The following is a 27,917-nucleotide window of genomic DNA, read 5'->3' as shown; positions in this document are numbered from 1 at the left end:
TATTGCTTTTTAGCATTAGATCTTAAGAAAAAAAGGTAAATTTGAAGACAAGAGTTCATGGCGTCATAACTACAACTGCTTGTTTTCTGTCATAAACCGTTTTACTGATTTTTAATACAGTATAATTTTATAACAGATGTTTTAATTCATTTTGGTATACTGTATCAATTACCAAAATCAAAAGGTGCAACCTCCTGTGTGTGTGTTAGTACAACCTCCTGTGTGTGTGTTATTACAACCTCCTGTGTGTGTAAGTACAACCTCCTGTGTGTGTGTTATTACAACCTCCTGTGAGTGTGTGTTAGTACACCCTCCTGTGTGTGTGTTATTACAACCTCCTGTGTGTGTGTTATTACAACCTCCTGTGTGTGTGTTAGTACAACCTCCTGTGTGTGTGTTAGTTCATCTTCCGTATATCAAAAATGGTTATGTTTTGCTGATTTTGTGTCAGAGAAATACAGAGTAAACATCAAACATAACAAACAAACAAAATATATTTAAATAGTATGTATTAAACCATCGGAGTCATTTTAAAAGGCAAGAACCCTCATATGGGCAGACGTCATAATAAATACACATACATAGGCATGTGTCGTTATAAAAAAATCATATATGGGCATGTCATAATGATATCCATATATGGGCATATGTCATAATGATATCCATATATGAGCATATGTCATAATGATATCCATATATGATAATACGTTATAATTATCCATATATGGGCATATGTCATAAATTGATATCCCAATATGGGCACATGTAAATTAGTATCCATATATGTTTAATCTAACGAGATTCAATATATGATCACTGGCATTGTACAGTAAACATCAAAACAAAATAAAATAGTTGAGCAAAAACCATCATACATGTATAAAAACAACATTGCACTAATTCAACATGTTCGCGGCGTTAACACTAACAGAATAACAGACAAGGTCGTATCGTTTAGAACATTTACCATTATGATACATCAATTCAAATCTTAAAGTTATTTGTTATTAAATATCTTCAAACAAATTTTTGGTGTTTATTAACTAAATGTGATATTTCAGATCCCAAGATTGCCTATTACATATATTTGATCGATTGAAATATTTAAGATTATATCATCAAGTATTGTATCATCAGGCTAGTGGCACGTGGTGCCCTTTTATTTAGAGAAAATATGGAAATTAATCTTTCAAATCCTGGAAATATTTGTAATTGTTTAAAGCACACAACCAACACCGCCATTGAAATCACTAGTTTTTCATCAAGGCCATAACAACAATATATTAGTAATATCAATCACTTGCACGTAGTTCACATTTGTATCAAAGTTAAAATGTCATGCTTTTTTTTTGTTCAAACCGGAAATGAAAGTCGTGTGACATGTCACGTGTACTGCAAAAGGGGCTGTGGATGAAGCGATTGCAAATGTCCGAATGAGTTCATGTTTAAATGGTCCGTAGTGGGGGCTGCACTGTTCTGACAAATATACCAGTCACTGAAACTCGACGAGTGATGAGAATGAGGTAGGCTCGCGTTCGGGTAAACCGGAAGTGACGGACTAGACACTACAGGTGACATTTGATGATGCTGATGTACACTTCCGGTAGAACGAGTGTCGGAGAGTTCGGGAGAGGTAACAGGTGATCGTTGTTCGGATTTGATGAATTTTGTTGTTGTCGGGACGGTGTTTTCCAACTCACTTCCGGCACTATCCAAGCTTGTGTCTTCGAGGTCACTTTCGAATTCTTCCGGAAGTGGCGACGACTTCCCGTGTACTTTGAGGTGTTTTCGAAGAGAACTTGGGTGCGTGTAGCTCTTGTCACATCCTCTCACGCGACAAAAGTAGGGCTTATCACTCGTGTGCACGTGACTGTGTTTCTTCCGGTCGGAACTGTTCGCGAATCTCCGGTCACATCCGAGAAACTCGCACTTGAATGGCTTCTCACCTGGAATGTACAATAACGAAACATAAGACATAAGCTTTTAAAATGTAATAGTAAAATGAACCAATAAATCGATTTCTTTTTTTCTTTAAAAATGACGTAAAAAAGAAGTCAATTTGTATTTGGGTTTGGGATCCCTTAAATAGTTACGCTCATATAACGGTGATAATCATGAGAGAAAAAGTAAAGATGTTCTATTAATTTTATATATGATGTTTTAAATAATTTAATTTACAGCCAAAAAAATGCAGTTTACATAACACTGAATTACATTTTTATGGAGACCTGCATTTCGCTGCAAATGCAAATCTTCTGTTTTTATATTTTTGTTTTCAAAATTATCCTTATGATATCGAATAAATAGAATTAAGTTCCGCCATGTAAAGCTAGGTAATGTACACTGTGTCGTATGTAGGGTTTATCAGTATGGGGCTCTACATAAATAATTTACAACTCGACACTTTTCCGGTCAGTTAACATAACGCCCGATAACAGAACCCGGGGATTAGACCTGCCTTTCGACTGCTGCGTTTGGAAGCTGCGGCTTTACAAATGTTACCTTGCCGTAAATGATTTCAAGTGTGATAAGGACCAGATAACTGCTCGTCATAACAAGTGGTTAAAAAGTGTGTTACAGTAGAATTGTGTGATCTGTCAACAACCTCTGGCAGTGTTATGAAACATCAGTTACCATAGACTTCCCGCGAACTTGTGATTTTTTTGTATCTTAAATTATGCACCCATCAATTTCTATTACATTAACTCATTTTTAAATTAATAAAATCCTACATTTAGTTCTGGTCTGTGTCACTCTAGTTTAATTAACTCAACCCAGCAATGTCTTATTTCACGGATAGTAAATATTAATCAATATCTATAACTCTCCAGTGGACATCTAGTACCTATTTACTACTTCAAATAGTTAATTTATATTTAAAAGATACAACACATTCCTCTTAATCTATAATTGAGAAAAAACATGTATATACAATTTTCAGCAATATATAAAAGTATTGAATTGAAATTAGAATATCCTTACATAAACCAGGTTTTAAAGTTCGTTTTTACATTTTCTTTTCAAACAAAGTTTTGAAAAACATCAGTAGCTTTTGAAATTAATGGAGTACTAAATCACTATCTATCCAAAACGAAAAACAACATTCAAATTTATATTTTTTAGTTATTTATTAAGTTCTTTTAACAAGATTGTATGCACCTATATAATAGCTACTCCGTAATACCAATAAATAAACGTAATTATTAAATTTAATTAAAAAAGTCACCTAGATATTTTTTTTCCTTTTCTGGGTACATTACATATCCTCTTAAAATTCTACATATGCTTTTCATTATATAGTAGATAGCAACCGCTACCTGATTTATCCTGTATTTCTGCCATAGCCATAACGTTAAAAGACTTAATGGCCTGCTTTAATGTTATTAAAACATGAATGTTAATGAGGTTTAAGTATCAACATCTGTATTACAGTATACAGTGAAACTTTCACGATTCACCAAATATTTTTATTTTAACATTTGAGTTTTCAAATTCATGAAAGATGTTTCAATTATGTTGTTAATCTTAAGTCTAAACTGAGTATGAATATGGGTGTTTTCAGACTACTAGGTAGAAACCACATTGTTAGATGTGTCTAGCTGTGTTTGTACTGCCTGTTACAGGAAGCCTAGGTAAACGCAAGTACTACCGTAAGGTAAAAATTCAAGATGACACGTGAATATAAAGTTTGTCCACACAATAGAGAAATGAAATTTAAATCCCATATTTCAATACATCTTGGTAAAAAGTATTTCTCTTTTGAAAAAAAATCTCTACCATTGAACACTAAATAAAATGTTAAAATTATTCACAGGCGAGGAAAAGTGTCTGTTAATGCTCTATAATGATATTAAATGTTTATATATTGTAGTTTTCTTTTACACAACCCGGTAACAAATAATTTGTTTTAATTTGTAATCAAGAGGCATAATAAGAGTTAGCTATTATAAAATAATTACACTAAGGATTATTACAATAATTTTTTTATTCAAAGAACGATAACAATGTTTTCATTTTGAGAAACGTCTACATATTACAATAATTATAATTCTCTTACCAAAATGTTTGTTTCAACTGTCATGTTACTTTAATCGATAATTATAGTCTCTGTAAACACGCGTTTTATCTGTAACGTTAACGATAACAAATGTTTTTAATTTGATATAAAATAATTAAAAATATATAAAAACTGAACTTATATCGCCGACAGTTTATCAGAATAGGTTACATGTAAACAATAACATGTTTTGCAGGTTTTTTTATAGAAACATTACGACAAAATCTGTGACATTTAGAGGCGACCTATCTATATAACCATACACAGCTCCAGGGAAACAAAGATAACAACTGAAACGGATTTTAAAAGGTAGAAATTGTACGCGATCATCAGTTTCACAACATCAAGTAAGCATGTTTATACTAAGATTCAACTTTTATCAAATATTGTTATAGTGTTGTTATCAAGTTAAATATGTTAATTAACAACTTTTGATGTTGTGAAACTGATAATTGTGTACAATTGTTGACGGCTCTGGTACTAACCTGTATGGGTCCTCTTGTGGATCTTGAGGTTCTCACTGCGGGCGAACACTTTACCACATCCCGGGAATGGACAGGGAAACGGTTTCTCTCCAGTGTGGACACGGATATGGTTTACTAGTTTGTACTTCGCCTTAAAGGGCTTGCCCTCACGTGCACACTCCTGCCAAAAACAACTGTGGTTTGATTGTTCTGGTCCCCCAACGTGGTCGATGGTGATGTGTGTAACAATCTCGTGCATCGTACAGAAGATCTTGTTGCAGGGCTTTTTCGGGTCCGGTCCCTCGGGATCTTGCCATAGGCATGTGTGTTCTTGCTTGATTTGGGGTCTCATATACCTGAAGAATGCTCCGGGGCCGTGAGGGCCCATGTGGTTCATGGCGCCCATGGGATTCACGTTGAAAGGTTGTGTGGTCCCAAAATGGTCCGCGCGTGGTCCTGTCATGTGATTAAACTGGTCCGCACGTGAGTACATGTCTGTTGCCCCAAAACGCATGCCGCTGTTGACATGGTGACCGGGGTTGTGATGTGCCGCAGCATCATGGAGACCTGGAAACAGTACGTGATTCGAACCCGAATCCGGATGATGAGCGGAGTGGAAACTTCCAGAGGACGGAACAAACATACCCGGATGCCCTGCGGTGCTGGACTCGGACAGTCCAATGTCTGGTCTCCGCAGAAGAAAATCCCGTGCAGCGTAACTGTTGACGTGAGACTGGGGTAACCCGTATCCCGGGGGCTGTGATACCTGATGTTGAAGGCTGTTCTCGACTCCGTGGTGAGGGGGGCTCAGCTTTAAGGCTCCCGGGGGTAGATGATGAGTGGGAGATGTATCGACGTATTGGGTCAACATTGTGTCCAGGATAACTCACAAACACAGAAAAGAAAAGTTGTCACAAAGAATGAATATCCAAAGTCACACTTAGTCTGTCATCTAGTCGGCTGTCGATACAGAGATGCACATGGAGGTTTTTTTTTCTGTTGTCGATCGTCTCTTGTAGAAATACTACAATACTATTTCAACGCTGTGGCCCCGCTGCTAAACCAGCACGATTCTTTAAACTTTCCAAGATAAAGCTGCTTCGCTTAAATGTGAACCCAGCTGGTTTTCAAATGTTGTTGAATAGCTTAGAGGTTGGTTGGGCTACGCTGGTCTATACGAATGCATACACAGCTATTTATTACACAGTAGGTCGCCCAAATCTCTGTTTACTGCAACAATTTACGATTCCGTTCCATCGCAGGGCTCTGATTGGTCTGATCAGTTCATTAAGCCGCACCTCCTGTTATATCGTCTCAATGATTGGCCGCTGTGAAAAACTATGGGCGCGGCTGAAAATTGAGGGGCGGAGCTTAAAAGTGGGCGTTGCCTTGCCTGTGACGATAACATTATTGACAGATGACACCGCTTATTATCAAGTGTTTATTTACAGAGTGGGAAGGCTGAATAAAATTTGACCTAGAGATCACATAAAATCTAGACTTTAATAATTCATGGTACTTTATAACTTCCAAAACCATATTTACCTATTACCAAACTTTAATATAATCGAGGTCTTTCCGATATCGTTTCGAATTCATAAAAAAACAGAAGTTGTATTAAAAAGATTTTACCAAAAGCTCTATATTTCAAAAATATTTACAAGGTGTCTTTTCTCTTAATCCATATCACCTGTATGGTATGTTAAGAAACTTATATAATCTGTAGTACTGTTAAAATTTGCAGGTCTTCTTTTATCTTGTATAAATGGGTCATTTATAAATATGTTTATATATTTTGAATAAACTGTCAAGTTGATAAAAACATATACAACCATAGGCTAAGTATCGTACTTACCTTAAGTAGTTTAGATATTTAGGTATTAGATCATGTTTATGTATCATTCTGTGTGTATATTAACTATAATAATAGAATAAAAATAATTTCTAATTGTGTTAATTAAATCAACATAATTAAATATCCTTTCATTGTATATCCTTATTCTGTACATAAAATGCAACAATATTATTGAATTTTGTTATGTTTTTAAAAAAGGCAAAATTAAAAAGAGGATAATAATATTTTAAACAAAAATACGTGAAAAACAATTTGACCTTGTTTTGTATCAGCTGGTACGCCTACTGGATTAAAACAAAGTTGTTCAAGGAAATAGATTTGATGTTATAAACAATCAAATAAACAAGTTCAAGTAAAGGACTTTGACGCACTAAACTGATGATTGATAATTGATAACTTGACGTTCCCGGAATACGTCTCTAGACGTGGTGGTCAAGATGTCAGTAACGACGTACCGATCTTACTGACAAGTTGAGCAGATATTCGCCAAATAGTGTTGTCACTTTCGAAATATAAACTTGACTGGTGTAAACATTGTTCTGTGGTAAACACTTTTAATGCCATGTTTATATGTACATGTATTTAGAAATATTTGTTTAAGCACAAGTAACATCCACACCAATACACATCATAGGAATGTATATAAACTATTGGTATAATATATAAGTTACACGTGCACTTATGTTAATGTATATAAGAAGAAATCAAATGATAATATTGTTGTGTTTTCCCTTGTACCCCCACCCCCCTACCCCTTATTCCTTGTGCTGATATCTCAATTTTTAATGTAATAATAACATTTGTCTATTGGTGCTTTCGCGATGTTATGCACCTGTCGAGTACGTAGAGGGTTGTAAAGATTGATTGAAGTTCTCCGAAATTTTTTGCTTAAAGTTTTAAAGAAAATAATTTAATTGGAGGAAATACAACATATAAATGAATATAACATATCAATGTATATAACATGTCAATGTACATATCAATGTATATAACATATCAATGTATATAACATATCAATGTATATAACATATCAATTTATCACGTAATGTACTGTGTTATCCAGTGAATATATAGAGAATAATACATGTCTTTCTATATCACACCCAGTTTCAACCCGATACTCCCCTATCAGCCCGAGGGCTGATATTCGTCGAGGGTTGATACTGGGTGTGATATGGAAAATGGCGTGTTTTATTCTGATTATTGCATACTTACTAATAAGATACGGATAGATCTTCTATCTTATGATATTATTTCTTTCGAAATTTTGAAAAACGAAACAAATCTTAGACTCGTTTCATATATCTCATATGAAATAGAAACTCATGTAGGATCCTACATGTATATTACATGTCAATGCACATATCGATGTATATAATATATCAATGTATATAACATATCAATGTATATAACATATCAATGTATATAACATGTCAATGTATATAACATGTCAATGTATATAACATGTCAATTTATATAACATATCAATGTATATAACTATCGCTGTATATAACATATCAATGTACATAACATATCAATGTATATAACATATCAATGTATATAACATGTCAATGTATATAACATATCAATGTATATAACTATCGCTGTATATAACATATCAATGTATATAACATATCAATGTATATAACATATCAATGTATATAACATATCAATGTATATAACATATCAATGTATATAACATATCAATGAATACATTATAATGACAACACCTTATAAGACTTGTTACTGTACATAAAGTATACATATTTGTGTTCACCAAGCGCTCATATAGTTCAAATGTATGCTTTACAAAGTGTGTGTGTGTGTGTGTGTGTGTGTGTGTGTGTGTGTTTCATATTGTATGTTGTCTTTGTATCATATTGTTCTGTATATATGTTATAACTGATAAGTCAACCGACTTAAAGTAATAAAGAACTTGAACAACAATCAATAAGTTTCTGAAACTGAAATTTTAATGTAACATAATTCCAATATTGTGTCTTTTCCAACTATATTATATATACTGCTATTTTTTAAGGTTATATTTTATTCGAAGTGATATTGAAATAGTTCATTATCTTTTAAATTCAGATGTTGATGACGATACACAAAACAGCCTATCAATATACACAAACGAGTTTTTACTGTACATACACCCATATATAAACAAACGAGTTTTACTGTACGTACAACCCTATATAAACAAACAAGTTTTACTGTACGTACAACCATATATAAACAAACGAGTTTTACTGTACATACAACCATATATAAACAAACGGGTTTTTATAGAGATCTGACTGTACAAGCTAATAACTTTCATAAAAATCGGAATATTTGTACATAATTATAAAAATCTTCTTTAACTGAATTAAGATATTGTCCAAACTAAACTAACTCCATCTGTCCGTATCTATTATTCTGTCACACATTCGTAATTAATTAGCATAAAATACGTCACCGTACAACCGACTTAATACTTTCAACACCAAGAGCTGTACGAATTTAATACATATTGGTTGCATACAATTAATAAGTTCAAGTTAAAGATCCTTGCGCAATAAACCGACAATTGATAATGACAATGAAAATAGTTTTATTCTTATAAACAATACAGTGTAGAGAATACATCTATTACATACAAATGGGTGACAATAATACATGGTGGAACAGGATGGACATTAGTATTGTAAATTAATTATCTCATTAATATCGGTAATAAATTTAGCCAATTATATCAATTCATGTTGTGTTACATAATTGAATAATGTATGAAATTTGAATGTGTTTTGTCTTTCATAATAATATCTGGACGCATATTTTCGTCTACTATTAAGAATTGGTTGTTGTGTACAGTTAAACAGAATTTTCTCTTAAATTACATATATTACATAATCTATATTCGATCACTTGACGTTCACTGGAAAATATCTATGAAACTGGTGTTCAGATCTTCACTATGCAACTTTCGTCGATACTTCCAACACAAAGAGCTGTAACAAATCATTGTTGTGTTACACATCAGGACATAAAGTTAAAAGGTCGGTATTTATAGAATATGTCACATTAATGCAGGAAGAAAATGTCAAAAATACAGTAATTAAAAATATATCAATGTGAAACATGATAATTCGTCTGTGTTTGATTCTGTCCTCTTTTTCTTATGTAAATGAAGTTTTATCAATATGACTTGGTTGTGAAACACTATACCGAAAAATAACTATTTTTGAAATTCAAACTATTTTGCTTTTTAAACAATAATTGTCTCCCTACTATATTAACACCAAATATGTCAATTTCGCTTAGGTTTAGAAACATTATATAACCCTGTTTAGAAATATTTGAAATTCTGTTTTATCCATTGAAATGCAACCATAAAGGTACAGTTTGAATTTTGTTCTATTATCCATTATGTCAACCCGCCACCCTAACAAAATCTGCAATACATTACTCATTTTAAATTATGCATTGAAAAAGAGAAATGTATTGCAGATTTTGTCGACGTGTATGTCTGAAATGGTTGATCGAAAACGTCAGCCCCTAGATGAGCTAATTGACATGTCTATACTTTAAACTCTCAGCTTCTTATACTTTATATAAACCTAACGCGTTAGAGACTAAAATGAACAGTCTATTATCCTTGATGCAATACGTTTGTATTTTGAACATGTTGTTTTATTTTTATTTTAATAAATGAAGCATATGCTTTCCTACATCCTAATTCCTCAATTTTATCAATCACAACAAAATTTTCCAACATGTCTAAAACATTATTTAATGTTATCAAACATTTATTTTGAGATTTCTTTTGAGATGAGTTTAAAGTTTGTGACAGTTGTATTTAATTAGACCTTCATCGGATGTGATTAAATAGAAATCAAACTTGATAATCAGTGTCAGTCGCGTGCGCGCGTGAACAGTAATTGTAAGTGGGTGACATATCCTGGACTCCCCACCCTCTGCCCCCTCCCGTGCCCTTCCTATCTCTCTCCTTCTATATCGGTAAGCAGAGACCGATTAAACGTTATGTAAACATGAATTCCATATGGCCATAAGTATTATTATAAGGCCCGTCTTAGCTATATTGAAATGATAGATTTTGTATAACGTGTTAAAAATCTGGTATTGTTCAATATTGGCGACTCGTTTCATACTATAGACTTAACTGATCATACGATTTGTTTACGAAACGACGGGTTAGGTATTAAATTTAGGGGCTAATCCCTATTAGGGATAGGACCGGGACGAGACGGGGACCCTTGAATCCCTGTAGGGTCGAGTGAAAGGGACTCGTGTCAGCCCCTTATGAAGAACAGCGATCGCCATGGGTTTTAGGAATATGTCAACCATATGCATAAAATGATAATCTCCTCGTTATAAAAATAACATAGATTGATTACGTCATCAGTTTATGACATATACTAAAACCTGGATTGACAATTTTTGATTAGTCATCAGCTTACTACACAATCCATGTCATAATCTTAAATAGTACATTAGAACCGTTTCATTGCTTGTCAACTTATTACAACGTTCCTGTCAAAATCTAATATGATCATATTTTGTAGATTCTTGTCAATGTCAAAGTGAGATCCGATCTTATTATAAGTAAGTAGTAGTTCCGCTAAGTATCTGTAAATGTTTCCGTCAAATAATGTCACGAATACTGAAAAATCTTAAAATCGCTGCGTTAGATCCTGGGGGGGGGGGAGGCTAGACCATGGCGTCTCACATCAATTCAAGCGCGTGTTGTTATTTTTCCGTCATGAAGTGATATTTCGGACAGTTATTTTTTTTAAAAGCTTCACATTGTACATAGAGATAATAACGTTTTATAAGTTATTAACGTAAAATTAAATCCACACTAGTTGTGTGGATCGTTTTTGATGTCACTCCTGCCAAAAAAAAAAGCATCATTTTTGACCATTAAAACATTCCTCATCAATGTCGGCAGATTCATGACAAAAACTAGAGAATAGTTCAATACTAATCGAAATGATATTCGTAATAACTTCCACTCGAGGTATAGTACAGGGTGTGTCCCAAAATCTAAAACACGTGCTTTTCTATACTATTCGTGAAACCCGGTGGTCCAGCTAAACAACATACATCCCTTTCAGGCCCCTCAGGTTTTGTTCTGTCATATTTTCTATCCATCTATTACCTCCGCCCTTCACTTTTGAATTATCTCTTTACATCTCTGTCTCCCTTCCCAATTTTCAAACTTCTATTTAATAGATTAAAGTTTCACTGCGGATTATCCTTAAGCTAATCAGCGTTAGAACTCCTTAATCTGAAGTGTTTTTTTCTCGAGGACAAGTTTCATATGCGTTTGTGTTTATACAGTTGTGAAATATTTCCTTGAGTTTCAGTTAGGATTATTTTGTATCTTTATTTGGAGATTGATATACCGAACAAGATTTCCGTGCCCAAACTTTGATATTTCCCTGACATATTTCGGAAGAACCGGGATGTATATGATATCGCGATGAAAAATGTTTGTCAGATAATATACATAGATATGCTCGAATTTCACTGATTAATCTCATTCATATGGTGATGCGTTCACAACTTTAAAAACTGTAATTTGAAAGATTTTTGGCTCTTTGTATTTATTTGCATGCACGTTCATTTTACATCCGATAAGCAAAAAATTACAATTGTGACATATCAATCACGTGACTATGAAACTCTACAGGAGTTAGGGGCGTGCCGTGGGCTGGACAGAGAGGGTCGGACGGTGGATGTGTATGACATCTTGCAAATTCGTTTTAGCGGAAGATTCTAATTATTGATAGTTAATTTGTGTTTTGGCTTTATTCATAATCTAATCAGTGTCAAGGTAAATATCTGATATTTACAGGTAGAATCACTGAAGCCTTACAATATACATACTCATTAATTCATTAAATAGTTAACATTTCGATGATTGAGTTTAATTAGTAAACCAAGGTGTCAGTCTGTATTTGTGTTTTTACCTGTATATTGCAGGTAAGTCTGACACCAATTTTAAGCGGACGTAAAACCAACCAGCAATTTACCTGTATCGGTACACATGTGTTCTTTCTGTACACGTCTAAAACTATAATATAATTTAATTCAATATTTTTCAATATTTCAATATTTTATTAATGCACACTGACACATCTATGTGTGTGACAAAAGGCATTACTTCACTCCTTTGATTTATGATGGACCATCACTGTTTCTAAGCATTAGTTGGTTAACAAACTATATATATGACAATTGAGAACTATACAATTCCTTTCCCCGATACTCTTTGACAATAGACAGAAAATAGAATAAACGTCTCTTCCAATTTATACTATACACAAGAAAGTTAACTTCGTGATTGTACACGGCTTTCTGATACATATTCCCGATGAACATCATATTGCAATAAATATAACTCCTATAAATGACCCTTGGTGTAACAACACAATAACATATATAATTTTCATAAAAATTAATAAATTCTTTCTTGCAATAATATACATGTTATTTTGAAAAGAAAAGTTATTTGACTCTTTATCCAAATGCGTTACATTACAATTAACATCTTCTATTATTTGAGTAACTTTCCTAGCGCCCTGAGGAATACACTAAGTTAATGAATCGTTTTATGCAAGACTTTCGTCCAAAAAACGTGTAGATGTGAACGTTTACCACGTCATAATGATACGTATTTGCATGTCCAAATGGTCTTAATGTCTAATTAGAGTGGAATTATTTATAATGAAACACGTGCGGTTTTATTTAATAAGGCTATAATAATATTCTTCAGATTTTTTCAGATTTTATTTCCAACACTCAGACACATGAAAATGTGTAACATGAGGTACATGTACATGAATTCATATATTCAATTATGACAGGATGGACAGGTGCATGCATGTATATGAAGATACTGACTTATATATGTGCATGATAACCTGTTGTACAAATGAACTATTTCGTAATTAGACACAGCAATGCATACACATATGTAAATAGCCACACATTTATGTAAATAGCCACACATATATGTAAATAGCCACACATATATCCAGACCTTTGCATATACATAGCGTCTTCACAACTTTAATTTGAATGAACATGATAAATTGTATATTTTGTACCACCAAGGCAAATGTTTTTCTTGATTCCGCCACTTTAAAAAGAAGAAAAAATTATATAAAAGAAACATGCTGTAAATCCTGTTAACTGTCAAATTTATGTGATAAGTTTTACATAATAAGGTGTTCTATTTGTATAAATGTGACCTTTTGTACCACACAAAAGTGTGCCTGAGTGAAATAAAAACTTGTCAAAAACGTACAACGAAAAAGAGTGATCGACAATAATTGTTAGTCGAACTTTAGGCCATTGGCCCATCAGTATACAATAAATATATACACAATCATGGACAATGTACAGAGAATGAAGACAATCATATTCCATTATAGTACCCTTAATTTGTTTGCCTCATAAATGAATTTTCCTATTATGCACAATTCGTTACTATTATGGACACTCAATAACTGAACGACTTTAAACACGGATGTTTTTTCCAATAATAGCTTTTGATAAAACGGGATATGAGATTTTGGAATTTAGGAACAGACCAATAACTTCAGATGGGGAGTTACACTGTTTACAATATCTACGTTCTCTAGGTATATTATTATACCTTCCAACTTCTACAGCCAAAGAATGGGTAGATGTACGTATTCGAGTTAAACAAATGAATATTTCTTTGGTATAGATTCTCCAAAATGTATGATATGTTTATACAATAAACATTAGCAGAGTTTTACACTGAGGGCCTTAGGAACTGTATGCCTTGATCAAATATTCTTTGTTTTATCAATGGTAATAAGAAACTTTTGCTGAGAAATACATGGATTGAACCAAACATCATTAAGACCTAGATTACTTAATTCATCTCTTACTGCTAAAGCCCAGTTGAAATCATAGAGTGATTGTCATTATATAGATGAAGGAATGCTGTTACGGACAATATTGTTACCGTCCCGGTACTTATACAACATCAATGATATGTTGACAAACATTGTGACATGTATAGAGTATAGGTAGATTCGTCATCCATCACTAATAAAAACTTTAAAATGTTGTATACAAAATTAAGATTGTGTGAGCATAACCTTGAACTGGCAATAAGAAGATCAAGAACAAAACTAGAGAACAAAGAGTATGTAAAAAAATGTTTTGTTCTAGTAGATTCTTCCTCAGATGTGGCGCTAATGCACAGCTGAAAAAGGGCTACTTAAGTAAATTATATTAAAAAAAATCGATACTTGACACAAATGCTTTAACAAATATTTTATCTTCTGACAATATACATAAAACAGTCACTTGAACTGAGGAGTGTGGGCCTGGCTTCTGTGTAAGTTTATATATTGTTCACTATTGCAGTTTCTTTGTATATTTGTTGTTTTGTAATTTGCCTTCAAGTTTCTATGTAACCATAAATGAGCTATAAAATTATTGAAATTGAAATCTAATGTTACATACTCATAAAGATATACACGGGTAAACCTAGTAAAGGTAGGTAATATCTAACGTAGGGCTCTGACTTCACATATTTAACAGGTGTATAGCCATAAGACAGACAGACAGACAGACAGATGTAAACTGAACGTTGCAAAACCGATGTAATTAAAAAAGAAGCAACAACAACTATACAGTTCTAAAACATGAATTTTCTAAAAGCAGAAAACAATAGGAAAATAAAACCAGAGAACTGAATGATTTTAAAACAAAAAGAAATTATAGCGAGACCTTTTTTTCAAAGGTTTGAAATCCAGCACGTCTAAGATAAATATTCATGGTCTCAATTTAACTTTTTTGTTTTATTATTATTCAAGGACAATAAATTTACATGTCGATCTGTATATACATAATGGGTTAGCTTTAAAATGTAAAAAAAAAGTCGGGTTTTATAATTTATTAAGAATCAATTCACTAACTGCGAAGGTTTTGATGCCCTTCCCGCCAGATGTTTTAGCTTACCTGTCGTCCACCCCGAAATATCACCTTAATTAATACACATGTGTCGCTATTTGGGAGGAGATAACTGTTTATTGACTCTACCTGTTTATCGTGTTAGTGTCACCCCTATACAGGTAAATAACATACCTGTATGGCGGAAGTTAATTAATAGAAGTCACGTCAATCAGCGCTACCTAAGTCGCGTATCAGACCAATAAATAAATAAGTGTCACAGTGTGTTTGTAAGATTTACCTGTATATACCTATGTGACTTACCTCTCTTTGATTTACCTGGTACAGGTATGTGTAATAGGATATCTATACGCTACTTGTACAGTACAACATTCCTCTGCTAGAAACGCCTTTAATAAATATAAAATTAGATGTAAATTTAACAAGTTAACGGAAACCAAGCACACGATGAATAAAAAAGGGAGAGAATACAGAAAACAACTAAGGAAAAATTACAAAAAATATCAAGAGAAATGNTTTTTTATGTTTGTTTTGTATTTTCCATTGTATGTCATATCATGTTACTATACCGTACCGATTCTAAATTGAACTGTCCATTGTACTTCATTTTCCATATCTGCAACTTTATTTCCTCATGTAACACATATTATGTGTCTGAGTGTCAATACAATCTTGCCTTGTATACATGCATGCACCTGTCCATCCTGTCAAAATTTAATATATGAATTCATGTACATGTACCTCATGTTACACATTTTCATGTGTCTGAGTGTTGGAAATAAAATCTGAAATCTGAAATCGTAATCTCCAACACTCTATCCCGCCTTCGCTCCCCGCATCTTCTACACCCGGCTCCCTCGCCCATACAAGTTCAATTTCTTTATTCTTAAAAAAGTGTCAAATAGTTATAGATATAACAATCAACATAACATATAAGTATATGAATATACGAGAATCATACATGTAATTGTTGTGGGGTCTTAGGGGACGGGTATCATTTCCCTATGGAGCGTACCTTATTCAAGAGTAGGCATTTTCATCACCCAAATCTTCAAGGGTGTATGTGTATGTGTGTGTGGAATGTACTTATGTAATATGTGTAGCAGTTTGTAATTGTATTTGAGTGTATGTGTGTACAATTATGCTAGTAATATTTTTGCCATCTCGAGTGTGTGTATTCTAATTTATTTATGAATACATTATATGTTGTTAAATTTCACGTAATTGTACACTGTTAAATGTTTTTGTGTCTTTGTATATAGGTCTAAATTGGTAGGTACATTCGTATTTGTACATTTTTGATTTCCCCAGTCATTCTTTCCTGATTTAATCAAAATTCCACATGAAGAAACAACACCTTTCTTAGTTCATAAACTCTGTTTTATCTTGTCTAAATTTTAGGGGGAAAAAAGATGCGGGGGAATAAAATACAATTTGAACCTAAAAAATATCTTCTACCAATATGAGTACATTGAAAAATATTGCCGCTTTCATTTCTAAAGCAAATGAGATACGGAACATTAACTTATTTAATCAGGAGTAACGTCGCCCTGATGTCGTGAAACCTGCATTTAAGTATGAAATGTCACTGTTTAACTTTATTCTATGTCTATGTAAATTAATGCATTGTACCACTACATATATCCCTGTATATGCAATGTATTTACGGCACAAAGACATTTGTGTCTTTTGCTGAATAAAGAACATTCATTATATATACGTGTACACTATTAACGGGTTAAAAACAAAATGTATTGATTTAAGAATTTACTATAGGACGCTTTTTGGTACAAAATCTGGCTTTTCTAAGATCGATAATTTATTTCTGCAGAAGGTTAATTTTGAAGAATTGCACGCTTCAGTCTCATGTTTTACATAGCTAATGCAATAAGAAGCTATATCTAGAAGAAAATTGTTCATATCTGATAAAATCAAACTAACTAGCAAACAACTAAAAATGTTTTATATATATGGCATAGATAAAATTTGATAAGTATGCGCATGATATAATTGGTAACATATTATTTATGATTAAATTAAATTGAATTTCTTTAAAGAAACTTCCGCCAAATGTATTATCATTCTAGTTTTCTAATGTAAATTATCAATGTACTAGTACATGTATCAAGCTCTCCAAAGGTCATATAATATGGTCTGTTTCCTTTCAATCCAAGTAAAATTTTACAAATAAATGAATCCGTTTAGTTTGAACATATTTAATTTCATGTTATCAAAATATTTGGACGCATGCTATACTAACTTATGTGACGTCATCTTCATTATATATATAATAAGTACACATAGGGGTGATCTTATTAATATATACTGTTTTAAAACCAGAAACATTCATTTGATAAACGATGAAAAAGAAAAGGATATTATTTATACCGTTACCACAAATTGGCATCATTTACTGAAGAAAGGGGATGATAAGCGGAAATTGTGAGTACAACTATTTACAACAACTATAATAGCAAAAGGTTCAACGATAAATAGAACTTACTTCAGATTTAACGTTTTATATAAAGACATATTTCTGTTAGTTATAGTTCAGAGATCTTCTTCAAAATTGCTATACTTAAACATTTCAGGAGTAAATCTAGTGATTTTTAACATATTCGTGATGTGATAGATTGGCTTACTTCATTACAAACACAATTATATATATTATAATGTGTCTTTAATCTTCAACATGATTCAGACAAAAAATAGAATTTAAAGGGAGGTAAATTTGAATACCGATTTTAATGCAATTTATATTAAAACTCGATTTCAGCAGGAACGTGTTCTTAATGTTTCGTTTCTGGCCCTCCAAACCCTGATAATTATTCCGTACTCGAAAAATATCCTTGCCTCATTGCCCCCTTATCACTACGTACGCCCGGCCTAACAAAACTCCACCATGCAGACGTCGACCATCCCATCAGATTCATAACCCATCTTGCTTTCATCACCATGCATAATTACATACTAGTACTTTCTCCATGTAACAGCGATCAGTTCCTACCCTGACCATGCCCCACCCCTCCAACACGCACATTCCACGCGACCATTAACACCAGGATAATCTCATTCCTAAAAATTCCCACCCTTATTACCCTACCTACACCCTTCACATTCCCCTCCCCCATAACCCTGCAAAGTCCCTGTCCTCATTACCCTACCTACACCCTTCACATTCCCCTCCCTCATAACCCTGCAAAGTCCCTGTCCTCATTACCCTACCTACACCCTTCACATTCCCCTCCCCCATAACCCTGCAAAGTCCCTGTCCTCATTACCCTACCTACACCCTTCACATTCCCCTCCCTCATAACCCTGCAAAGTCCCTGTCCTCATTACCCTACCTACACCCTTCACATTCCCCTCCCTCATAACCCTGCAAAGTCCCTGTCCTCATTACCCTACCTACACCCTTCACATTCCCCTCCCTCATAACCCTGCAAAGTCCCTGTCCTCATTACCCTACCTACACCCTTCACATTCACCTCCCTCATAACCCTGCAAAGTCCCTGTCCTCATTACCCTACCTACACCCTTCACATTCACCTCCCCCATAACCCTGCAAAGTCCCTGTCCTCATTACCCTACCTACACCCTTCACATTCACCTCCCCCATAACCCTGCAAAGTCCCTGTCCTCATTACCCTACCTACACACTTCACATTCACCTCCCCCATAACCCTGCAAAGTCCCTGTCCTCATTACCCTACCTACATCCTTCACATTCACCTCCCTCATAACCCTGTAAAGTCCCTGTCCTCATTACCCTACCTACACCCATCACATTCCCCTCCCCCATAACCCTGCAAAGTCTCTGTCCTCATTACCCTACCCACACCCTTCACATTCCCCTCCCCCACAACCCTGCAAAGTCCCTGTCCTCATTACCATACCTACACACTTCACATTCCCCTCCCCCATAACCCTGCAAAGACCCTGTCCTCAATGCCCTACCTACACCCTTCACATTCCCCTCCCCCACAACCCTGCAAAGTCCCTGTCCTCATTACCCTACCTACACCCATCGCATTCCCCTCCCCTATAACCCTGCAAAGTCTCTGTCCTCATTACCCTACCTACACCCTTCACATTCAGCTCCCTCATAACCCTGTAAAGTCCCTGTCCTCATTACCCTACCTACACCCATCACATTCCCCTCCCCTATAACCCTGCAAAGTCTCTGTCCTCATTACCCTGCCCACACCCTTCACATTCCCCTCCCCCATAACCCTGCAAAGTCACTGTCCTCATTACCCTACCTAAACCCTTCACATTCCCCTCCCCACAACCCTGCAAAGACCCTGTCCTCAATACCCTACCTACACCCTTCACATTCCCCTCCCCCATAACCCTGCAAAGACCCTGTCCTCAATGCCCTACCTACACCCTTCACATTCCCCTCCCCCACAACCCTGTAAAGTCCCTTTTCTCATTACCCTACCTAAACCCTTCGCATTCCCCTCCCCACAACCCTGCAAAGACCCTGTCCTCAATACCCTACCTACACCCTTCACATTCCCCTCCTCCACAACCCTGCAAAGACCCTGTCCTCAATTCCCTACCTACACCCTTCACATTCCCCTCCCTCATAACCCTGCCAAGTCCCTGTCCTCATTACCCTACCTACACCCTTCACATTCACCTCCCCCATAACCCTGCAAAGTCCCTGTCCTCATTACCCTACCTAGAACCTTCACATTCCCCTCCCCCATAACCCTGCAAAGTCCCTGTCCTCATTACCCTTCCTACACCCTTCACATTCACCTCCCTCATAACCCTGCAAAGTCCCTGTCCTCATTACCCTACCTACACCCTTCACATTCCCCTCCCCCATAACCCTCACCATCCTACACAGTTCCCACCCTCATCACCCTTTACAGTTTCCACCCTCATCACCATTTACAGTTACCACCCTCATCAACCATTACAGTCCCCACTCTCATCATCCTTCCCATCCTGCACAATCCCCTCACTCAATACCCTACCCACACTACACAATCTCCCATCCTCATTAACCTCTCCCAGCCCTTTGCAGTCTCCATACGCCCCATCCTGCATAATCCCCATCCTCCCTACACAGTTCCCACCCACATCACCTCTCACACCCGCATCACCCTCCCCACCCTTTACAGTCCCACCCTATTCACCTCTCCCCTCTCTACCGTAGTGGCAGTCCCCACCCTCATCATCCTGCACAGCCACCACCCTAAATGCCCACCATGTTCAGTTCCCGCCACCATCACCATCCCCACCCTACGCAACTCCCCCATCCTCATTCACCTCTTCCAACTAGTTACAGTCCCTATACGACGTATCCTGGATTGTCCCCACCCTTATTACCTTTCAGTTCCCATCCTCCTCATCCTATACAATCCCCACCCTTATCACATCTCCCAACCCGAGACGCTCTTCACCCTCCTGGCCCTTATACTTGGTATAATTCTCCGCCGTCCGTACCCGCTTTCGTTCCGATCCTCCCCACTCGACACGGCCCTTTTCGTTTTGCCCCTCCCATCCAAATACTTTCCCTAATTCCCTATTCCTCCATGTGTCATTGTAACGGTAGCGATTGTTTACAGTGTACAGACCCAGGTAAATACAAAGGTGTGCTATCGGTATAAACAAACAGGCCAATCTCAGGTGCGATTATTGGCTCACCCGTTCACACCTGCGAAATGTGTGAAGTCCGGAGCCCCGTATGCTGACCAAGGAAATTATACCCTGTATCACAGATACTTAACATGTCACACCGATCATGTGACTGTTTAAACAACTATCTTATTCCAACTCTAAAGTAAATCATAAAAACAAATTTCAGTATTTCCTTAAAACAAGAAGGTGTTGTGTATGTAAGCTGTTCTACACTGTACATTTAGTATACTAAAAGTCCTGTATCTATAAGTATAAGGATTAAGTTTCGTAAACGGCTTTTAAAGTCGATTTCCTAACAGTCCTATATTAATATATATTTTTGAATGTAATAGACAATTTTTTTTAGTTTCATAAAATTTCTATATTAATAAGCTTTAAATTCAGATTCCTAAAATTTCAAATGGGCTATAAATTAGTCTGTATGTTTAGTATACCTGAGAGTACTGTAACCACTCTCATGCTAAAGCATGCTTTCAGTGCTCAAGCCAACAGGAACCTGATGATTTGTTACAGCCATATTTGTACCTAAACTAAGGTGTTGAGAGTAATTTGACATGTTTTAGGGGTGTTTTTCTCAAATAATGTTTTATTTATTTAAATTCTCAGGTCCCTGTGCTCAAGCCGACTTTCTTGTAACTCGCTAAAATCGCCTAACACGGTCAAAAGGTCAATTTCAAACATAGAAAACATTATTCGGCTTAGAGACTCTCTAAACTTCTAACAGTGTACATGTCATTGGCACATATGATCATTTTATTAATTTATCACTGGCACAAGAAATTGGAGCATGAGGACGGTTTCATGAATACGGGCCCTGTATCAATAGGCAGTGCATTTGGTTTCTTTCCAGTCCTATTGAATAGTTGGCTGCAAAACGTCCTATGTTAAAGGATTTTGGCCACGACTTTTTTTCTATTTTGTAAAAATAAGCGAAACATGATCATTAAGTCTCCCATAAGTGCTATGTTAATAAGCTGATATTCAGTTTCCTAAAATTCCATTTATGCTGCGCATTTTGTTTCATTAAACCATTTACCAATTTAGACACATTTGAACTCTTCAAATTCAAAGGTTGGAATAGCTTTGATAAATCATTTCGGAAAAGAAAACTATGTGTTGCAGGCTTTAATGAAATAAGAATAGATATCAAAGAAATAAAATAACATCAACAACAATGTTTCGAGTGTAAAATATTTGAGGGGAGGGGCGACAGACCAGGACTCGAACCCTGCACCTTAGATTGTGATACTGTCCCTCTAACCAAATAAGCAATCTGGTCAACGGAAATGTTATGGTCAAAATGCGCTACAACCATAGAAAAAAATGAAGGGGAAGTACACCTATATGCGACAAACCAGGGGAATTCTTGTTTGCCTGCATTGGGAAAGGTTGGTTTTATAGGGTGGTTTGACGTCCTATCAACAGCTTAGGTTCTTTAGGAACGTGCCTCCATGTGTGTTGTGTATACGTGCATTTGTGCTGGAGACAGGGTACGCTGGTGTATCTGGTTACGATTTTATAGCCCGATCTCAATGAAACACTATGCCGATGGTACCCAGCACAGAATTCCGGCCGGTTGCATTATACTGACAACAGGTAAACCCGTTGTTGCCATTACCCCATATGCTTCACATTCATATTAGAAGCTACACATTCAGTTCATTAAAAGTTCCATGTCAATATGCTTCGATGCCTCCAGTTTACTAAATTCACAATAGACTGTCTATATATAATGATTAATTGCTTGTGTGCATTTTAATAATATTATTTTCACTTTATCTTCATATATCTGCTGAATGAACCACTATTTGGACGATATTTCGTATCCTTGTCCGTCGTCAGTCTCATTTGAATAAAAATCTTCTAAGCAAGGCCGCTGAAGGACTGGGATCGGAACATTCAACACTAGCATGCCCCTGAATACGTATCAGTTGAAGTAATAATTATAATACTTCAAGGTTCCAGACAAACGTTATTATTTCCAAGTACAACGCAAAATTAATGCAAGTTTCGTTTTAATACTCAGTATCTCATAATTCTGCAAAGACTTGTCATTATCTTTATAATTATACGGTGACGGAATGCAAACCCGATTGTTTACATTAATGATATAAACTAATCAATAAATAGTTTCGCTATATTGCGATAATCAATAACTATTCTTCTTGAATATAATCAATAACGAAATTTATTGTCGGAGTGACGCCCCTTCTTAGCGCTCTCTTACAAATGTGGCGTGGACAACAGAGCGGGGGTGTTTTACAAAGTCAGTATTGTGTAAGCTTATGGGGAAAGCCGTGAAAAGGTTTACAATTCCCGTGAATTGTTTGAAACAGAAACATTCGTGAATGAGTGTGGACCCAACACCAGAAATTGTAGAGGTCTGTCCCACGCCCGATTTTAATGGTGTGAACGACAATGTCGCTGATATATGTAAATGTATACCAGGTAAATTAGCAATGTGTTAATCAATCGACACTATATCCGCAAACAGTGCTCTTTAATGTTCAGGCGATTCTCTGATTATTTGAATGAAAACAACGCAACAAAATATAGTCACTATAATTATATATCTTTGTATAGGATCCAGTTGTTAATATTGTGGAATAGAAAATGGTAATTTGTTTTCAAGTAAATCATTGATCCACCCACTAAAGGCGTTACTGACAAAGGGGAACAACTCGTACTTATTACAGTTATATTATGCAATGACATAAGGTTAGCGTCTTCGTTCCCGTGTTATGGTGAATTTTATTTTTTTATCAATGAATCTTTTTTCTCAGGACAGACAAAATATGAACTTTGGATATCATCATAATGGCTTTTTTCGAGGATGTCATCATAAAGGCTTTTTCCGAGTATGTCATCATAATGGCTTTTTCCGGAAACAATATTTTACCTACATATTTCCGGGCAGGAAGTGCGCACCATTTCATTTTGAGTTTGAAGCAAAATATTGTTTTTTAGTTTAAACAAATTTTATTGCCAAGCAAATGATTTAAATTATTAAACTTATATTAAGCCCTTTGGCAGCAAATAACAAGCATATATTTACAATATGACAAGATGGCAGACTTGATTAATATACATATTATATATATATGGGGAGGGGTGCTAATAGTCTGCATTTATAATATATACATCCTCATCATTATTAATGTATGACAGATGATATCTGCCTCCAAAACAACAGATGGTGTAAGAAATGCACATCGGACCATGTGGTTGTTATTCAATTCGCTGTTCACAACTATTTCTGCTGTTCAAATGTTCATCACATACTATAAAACCTTCCTCCTGTTTGTTCCGCGCTTTCTGGTATTTCTTTTCGACCAAGCACATGGTTCATAACATTGCTACAAACAATTATACTTAAAAGTCTGATTTTAATTCAAGGTGATTATATGAAGTTTGTAAACGCCTTCTTATTCGTATAAAAAACCCAGCGGCGTTCAGCGTCTCAAAAATATGTCATTATAAATGCTAGATGCTGCTGGGATGATGAAAGAGCGCCCTTTATTACATCCGAATTATATACATTGTATTTCTTTATTGTCCATCGACACAAATCGGGAAACGATTGATTGCAATGACATATTTTTAACGACATATCAATATTGCGGTACTATACAGCAACTGACTGCTGATAATTCGGCGGATGAAATGTTTAAGCATATACAAAATTAGGGCTGCAACGATACACACACCTCACGGTACGATACGTATCACGGTATGATGTCTACGATACGATACGTATCACAATACACGTATCTGCTCAAAGGTCAACTTCATGATGATTGAGTTCAGCATCTGACAGTATTGTTGTAGACATACTTATATACGTATAGTAGATGCGGTCAAAATATATGTTTTTGTATGATTTTAGTACTTTTGCACAGTGGGGCACACCTTTGCTAAAGGTTCTAAAACAATAAGTAAAGTCTTAGAGTTACAAATATAAAGATTGATAATTTCAGTACCGTTAGACGTTATAGTGTAACACGATACAGGCAACCAAAACGATTCGAAACGATACATAGGAAAGTATTGCGATACGATACGGTACGATATATTGAAGCAGCCCTATGCAAAATAGTCACAACCCTTATATTTCATAAGTCATTTCGCTTATTGGTACTTATCTTCGGAAAGAGTCCGGACTACCTAGATTACTCTATACGTATACGCCTGACGGTGTGTCGCAATCTTTTAGTTTAAATAATAACACAGGCAGTTGCATGGGCAGTGATTTCATAGTTTTACATTAACATATCCCTTTCTCTGATTCTCTTATCATTTATTCGTACGTGATGAAAATAAAGTATAGACTCTCATACGTATCTTGTAAGCTGAGACGAGAGATCGCGAGAGTTTACCAGCCCGTATGATGGTAGGAATAGGATCGATCACATTCGCTTCGGAGCGGACCATTGACTCCGTGGCGGATCTAGAGGGATCCATGAAGTCCAGTTAATCCACAGTCTAGGATTTTCTAAAATAAATAAATAATAATAAATATTTTCTCGCCACCCTATGGGAAATGTGCCCCTGTCACTGAATAGTCTCCGGATACGCCACGGGTTGTGTCAGGCTGGTTCATTGTAACATATATATTAAAATAAGTGAAGATGAAAAAAAAACATGTTGAAGAGAATATGACATCAGTATTGGAAGTACTCATCCGGATAAATTAATCTCGTGAATGAGATGTAAATACAAATAATACGTGTCCGTCGTCATGCGAAAATTCGTAGCACCAAACAAACCCATCAAAGTACGATTTAATAGCTTTGACCGCGAGTGTTTGTTCAGTATCATTATTTTTTCAGTCATCAAAATGTGCTAACTGTTATCTCCGGAAAGGTTGGTGTTAGACATTATCCGGAGCGATACCAGGTACCTGTTTTCTAGATTTGTACCGGAAGTAAGCCTGAGGTTTACAGAGTGTTTAGTCCTGGGATAAAGGAGGGGGTGTATATATATATTAATTATCCTTCAGGAGTAAATCTCAAATGAAAATTTATATTCATCTTTCTCGTCTATGTCAGGCTAGAGACGGTTGTGTCGGTATACTTCTCCCTCCAGCGGTGCGAGATGATCGACAAGGGAGATAATATCTGCAGGCCTGCTGATAACATGAGTCCTTTCTGTTATCATACGGGGTAGGTTTTTATCATCACTGATGTATCTATTTCTTTTCCTCCCCGGGAGGGGGAGCAGAATGGGGATCGTCTGTCGATTTGAATGGGGGTGAGGCCGGCAGGGGCCCCAGTTTAACCGACACAGGTGCCATTTAAGCCGCGCGGGGTCTGCTTGTGGAGGCACGCCAGTCAGTGTGATACCAACACACCAGCAGACGACGAACAGTAGTGAAAAGTTTGAAAAGATGAATTATGCAAAAGTTTAATTAAAAGCTATCAGGAGGTAAATAAGTAGGACGTTTAAGAAAGGTCTGGATAGAAGTATGTGAATTATGTCTGAGTGTGTGTTGTTCGTCAATTATACCATCTGGAGGAGATAATTTGTGTACTTTGTCACAACATCACGCGCGCTGACTTCTGGCAGTTTGATGTGTGTTAATGTTGGGGTAAACATCGTTTTAAAACATAATTAACGGCCGATGTTCTAGCACAGGATTCCCGTTAGAGGTACAAGTAGTATTGTCTGACGTTTTGACCGGTGAATATGTTGATATTTTTTATCGCTACTTATAAAACACTTAGTTTCAACTCACACTCCACTCCTAAATCTCTGTCTTTCTTCCCCCTATAGCATATCATTGTCTTCATCTCCAATGTTTTCCCTTTTTTTTTTGTTTTGTTTTTTAGTTTAAACGTATTTTATTGCAATATAATTACAAAAGGATTGGGCACAAGTTATTGCAACTTATAAACGCCCTTTCCATAATGCGTTACAACATATAATGCAATTTCTAATAATACATAAATTAATTTACAACAAACACGCACGTAATAAAATCTCTTGATACACTTACATATCAGGTCTTGATATAATGGACATGTTAGGATGAAGTGCAATTCATCTTTCATATCACCAGAAGCACAGCGAGTCCAAAATGGATTCTGTGTAACACGATTAACAGTTAAATTGTTTTCGTATTCCAAACCAAGACTAGACAACCCGTGCTCGCTGATAACTATCCGACCATAATTAACACTGACACGTTCATCATAACATGATATACCTTAAGAAAACATCTAAAAAACCCGTATTTTCTTCCTATTATTCGAGGAGATTTACTGAAATCGCAATAAACCAATTTAAATCATTGGAACAGTATTTCCGGACTCCTCACAATTTCTTGCACAAATCGAGATTTACCTTTTCTACATGCGGTGATTTGTGAAAACACCATAGCTCGGAAGCATAACACAGTATACTATTTACTAAAACAGAGCACCGAGTTTCAATATTAAACAATACCTCTGCGAAATATATAACAAGTTTTTCTTCAACATCCTATGCTTTTAATTGGTTCTCCGTCGTTCTCATGCCCATGATGTGTAAATATTTTATTCAGAAAAAAATTCACTTCTTTATTATAATATTGATATTGCTAGCTGATTAGAAAGCAAAAATATTATATAATTACAAAATTCTAAGCTTTTATATAAAATGAGCGGTCAATACAGCCAATATCGCCACCTAAATCATATAGCTCTGAATGTCCACCTGCAGTAGCCGCTCTTTAATTTACCAAATTCAAAGCTGTTTACCGATAGAACAAACAATATCGCCCCCTGTAGAGGGCGCTGATGGCTTAATTTCGCCGCTCATTGTTGTTTCCGCCATTACGCCTGCGAAATCAGATATTGTATTGTTTGGTCAGAATTAGCTTGATTTCATCCAGAGATACGCATACCCCAACAAACCGCCACCCATGTGGAAAATCGCCTCGCAC

At 35.7% G+C, this 27,917-nt stretch overlaps 1 protein-coding gene across 1 annotated transcript; it reads right to left on the bottom strand.

The window, feature by feature from the left end:
• Positions 1-492: 492 nt before the first annotated feature.
• On the bottom strand, positions 493-5,989 carry LOC110458045 (zinc finger protein ZIC 4-like). Its single transcript, XM_021509590.1, has 2 exons — positions 4,543-5,989; positions 493-1,946 (listed from the first exon to the last, which is right to left on the bottom strand). The coding sequence occupies exons 1-2, from the start codon at positions 5,390-5,392 to the stop codon at positions 1,384-1,386; spliced, it is 1,413 nt and encodes a 470-aa protein (XP_021365265.1). The 5' UTR covers positions 5,393-5,989; the 3' UTR covers positions 493-1,383.
• Positions 5,990-27,917: the final 21,928 nt, after the last annotated feature.

This window comes from Mizuhopecten yessoensis, unplaced genomic scaffold, assembly GCF_002113885.1.
Source record: "Mizuhopecten yessoensis strain PY_sf001 unplaced genomic scaffold, ASM211388v2 scaffold9409, whole genome shotgun sequence".
In the NCBI taxonomy this organism is placed as follows: domain Eukaryota; kingdom Metazoa; phylum Mollusca; class Bivalvia; order Pectinida; family Pectinidae; genus Mizuhopecten; species Mizuhopecten yessoensis.
Note: the sequence above shows the minus strand (reverse complement) of the source record. Positions and strands in the feature narration are given on the sequence as shown.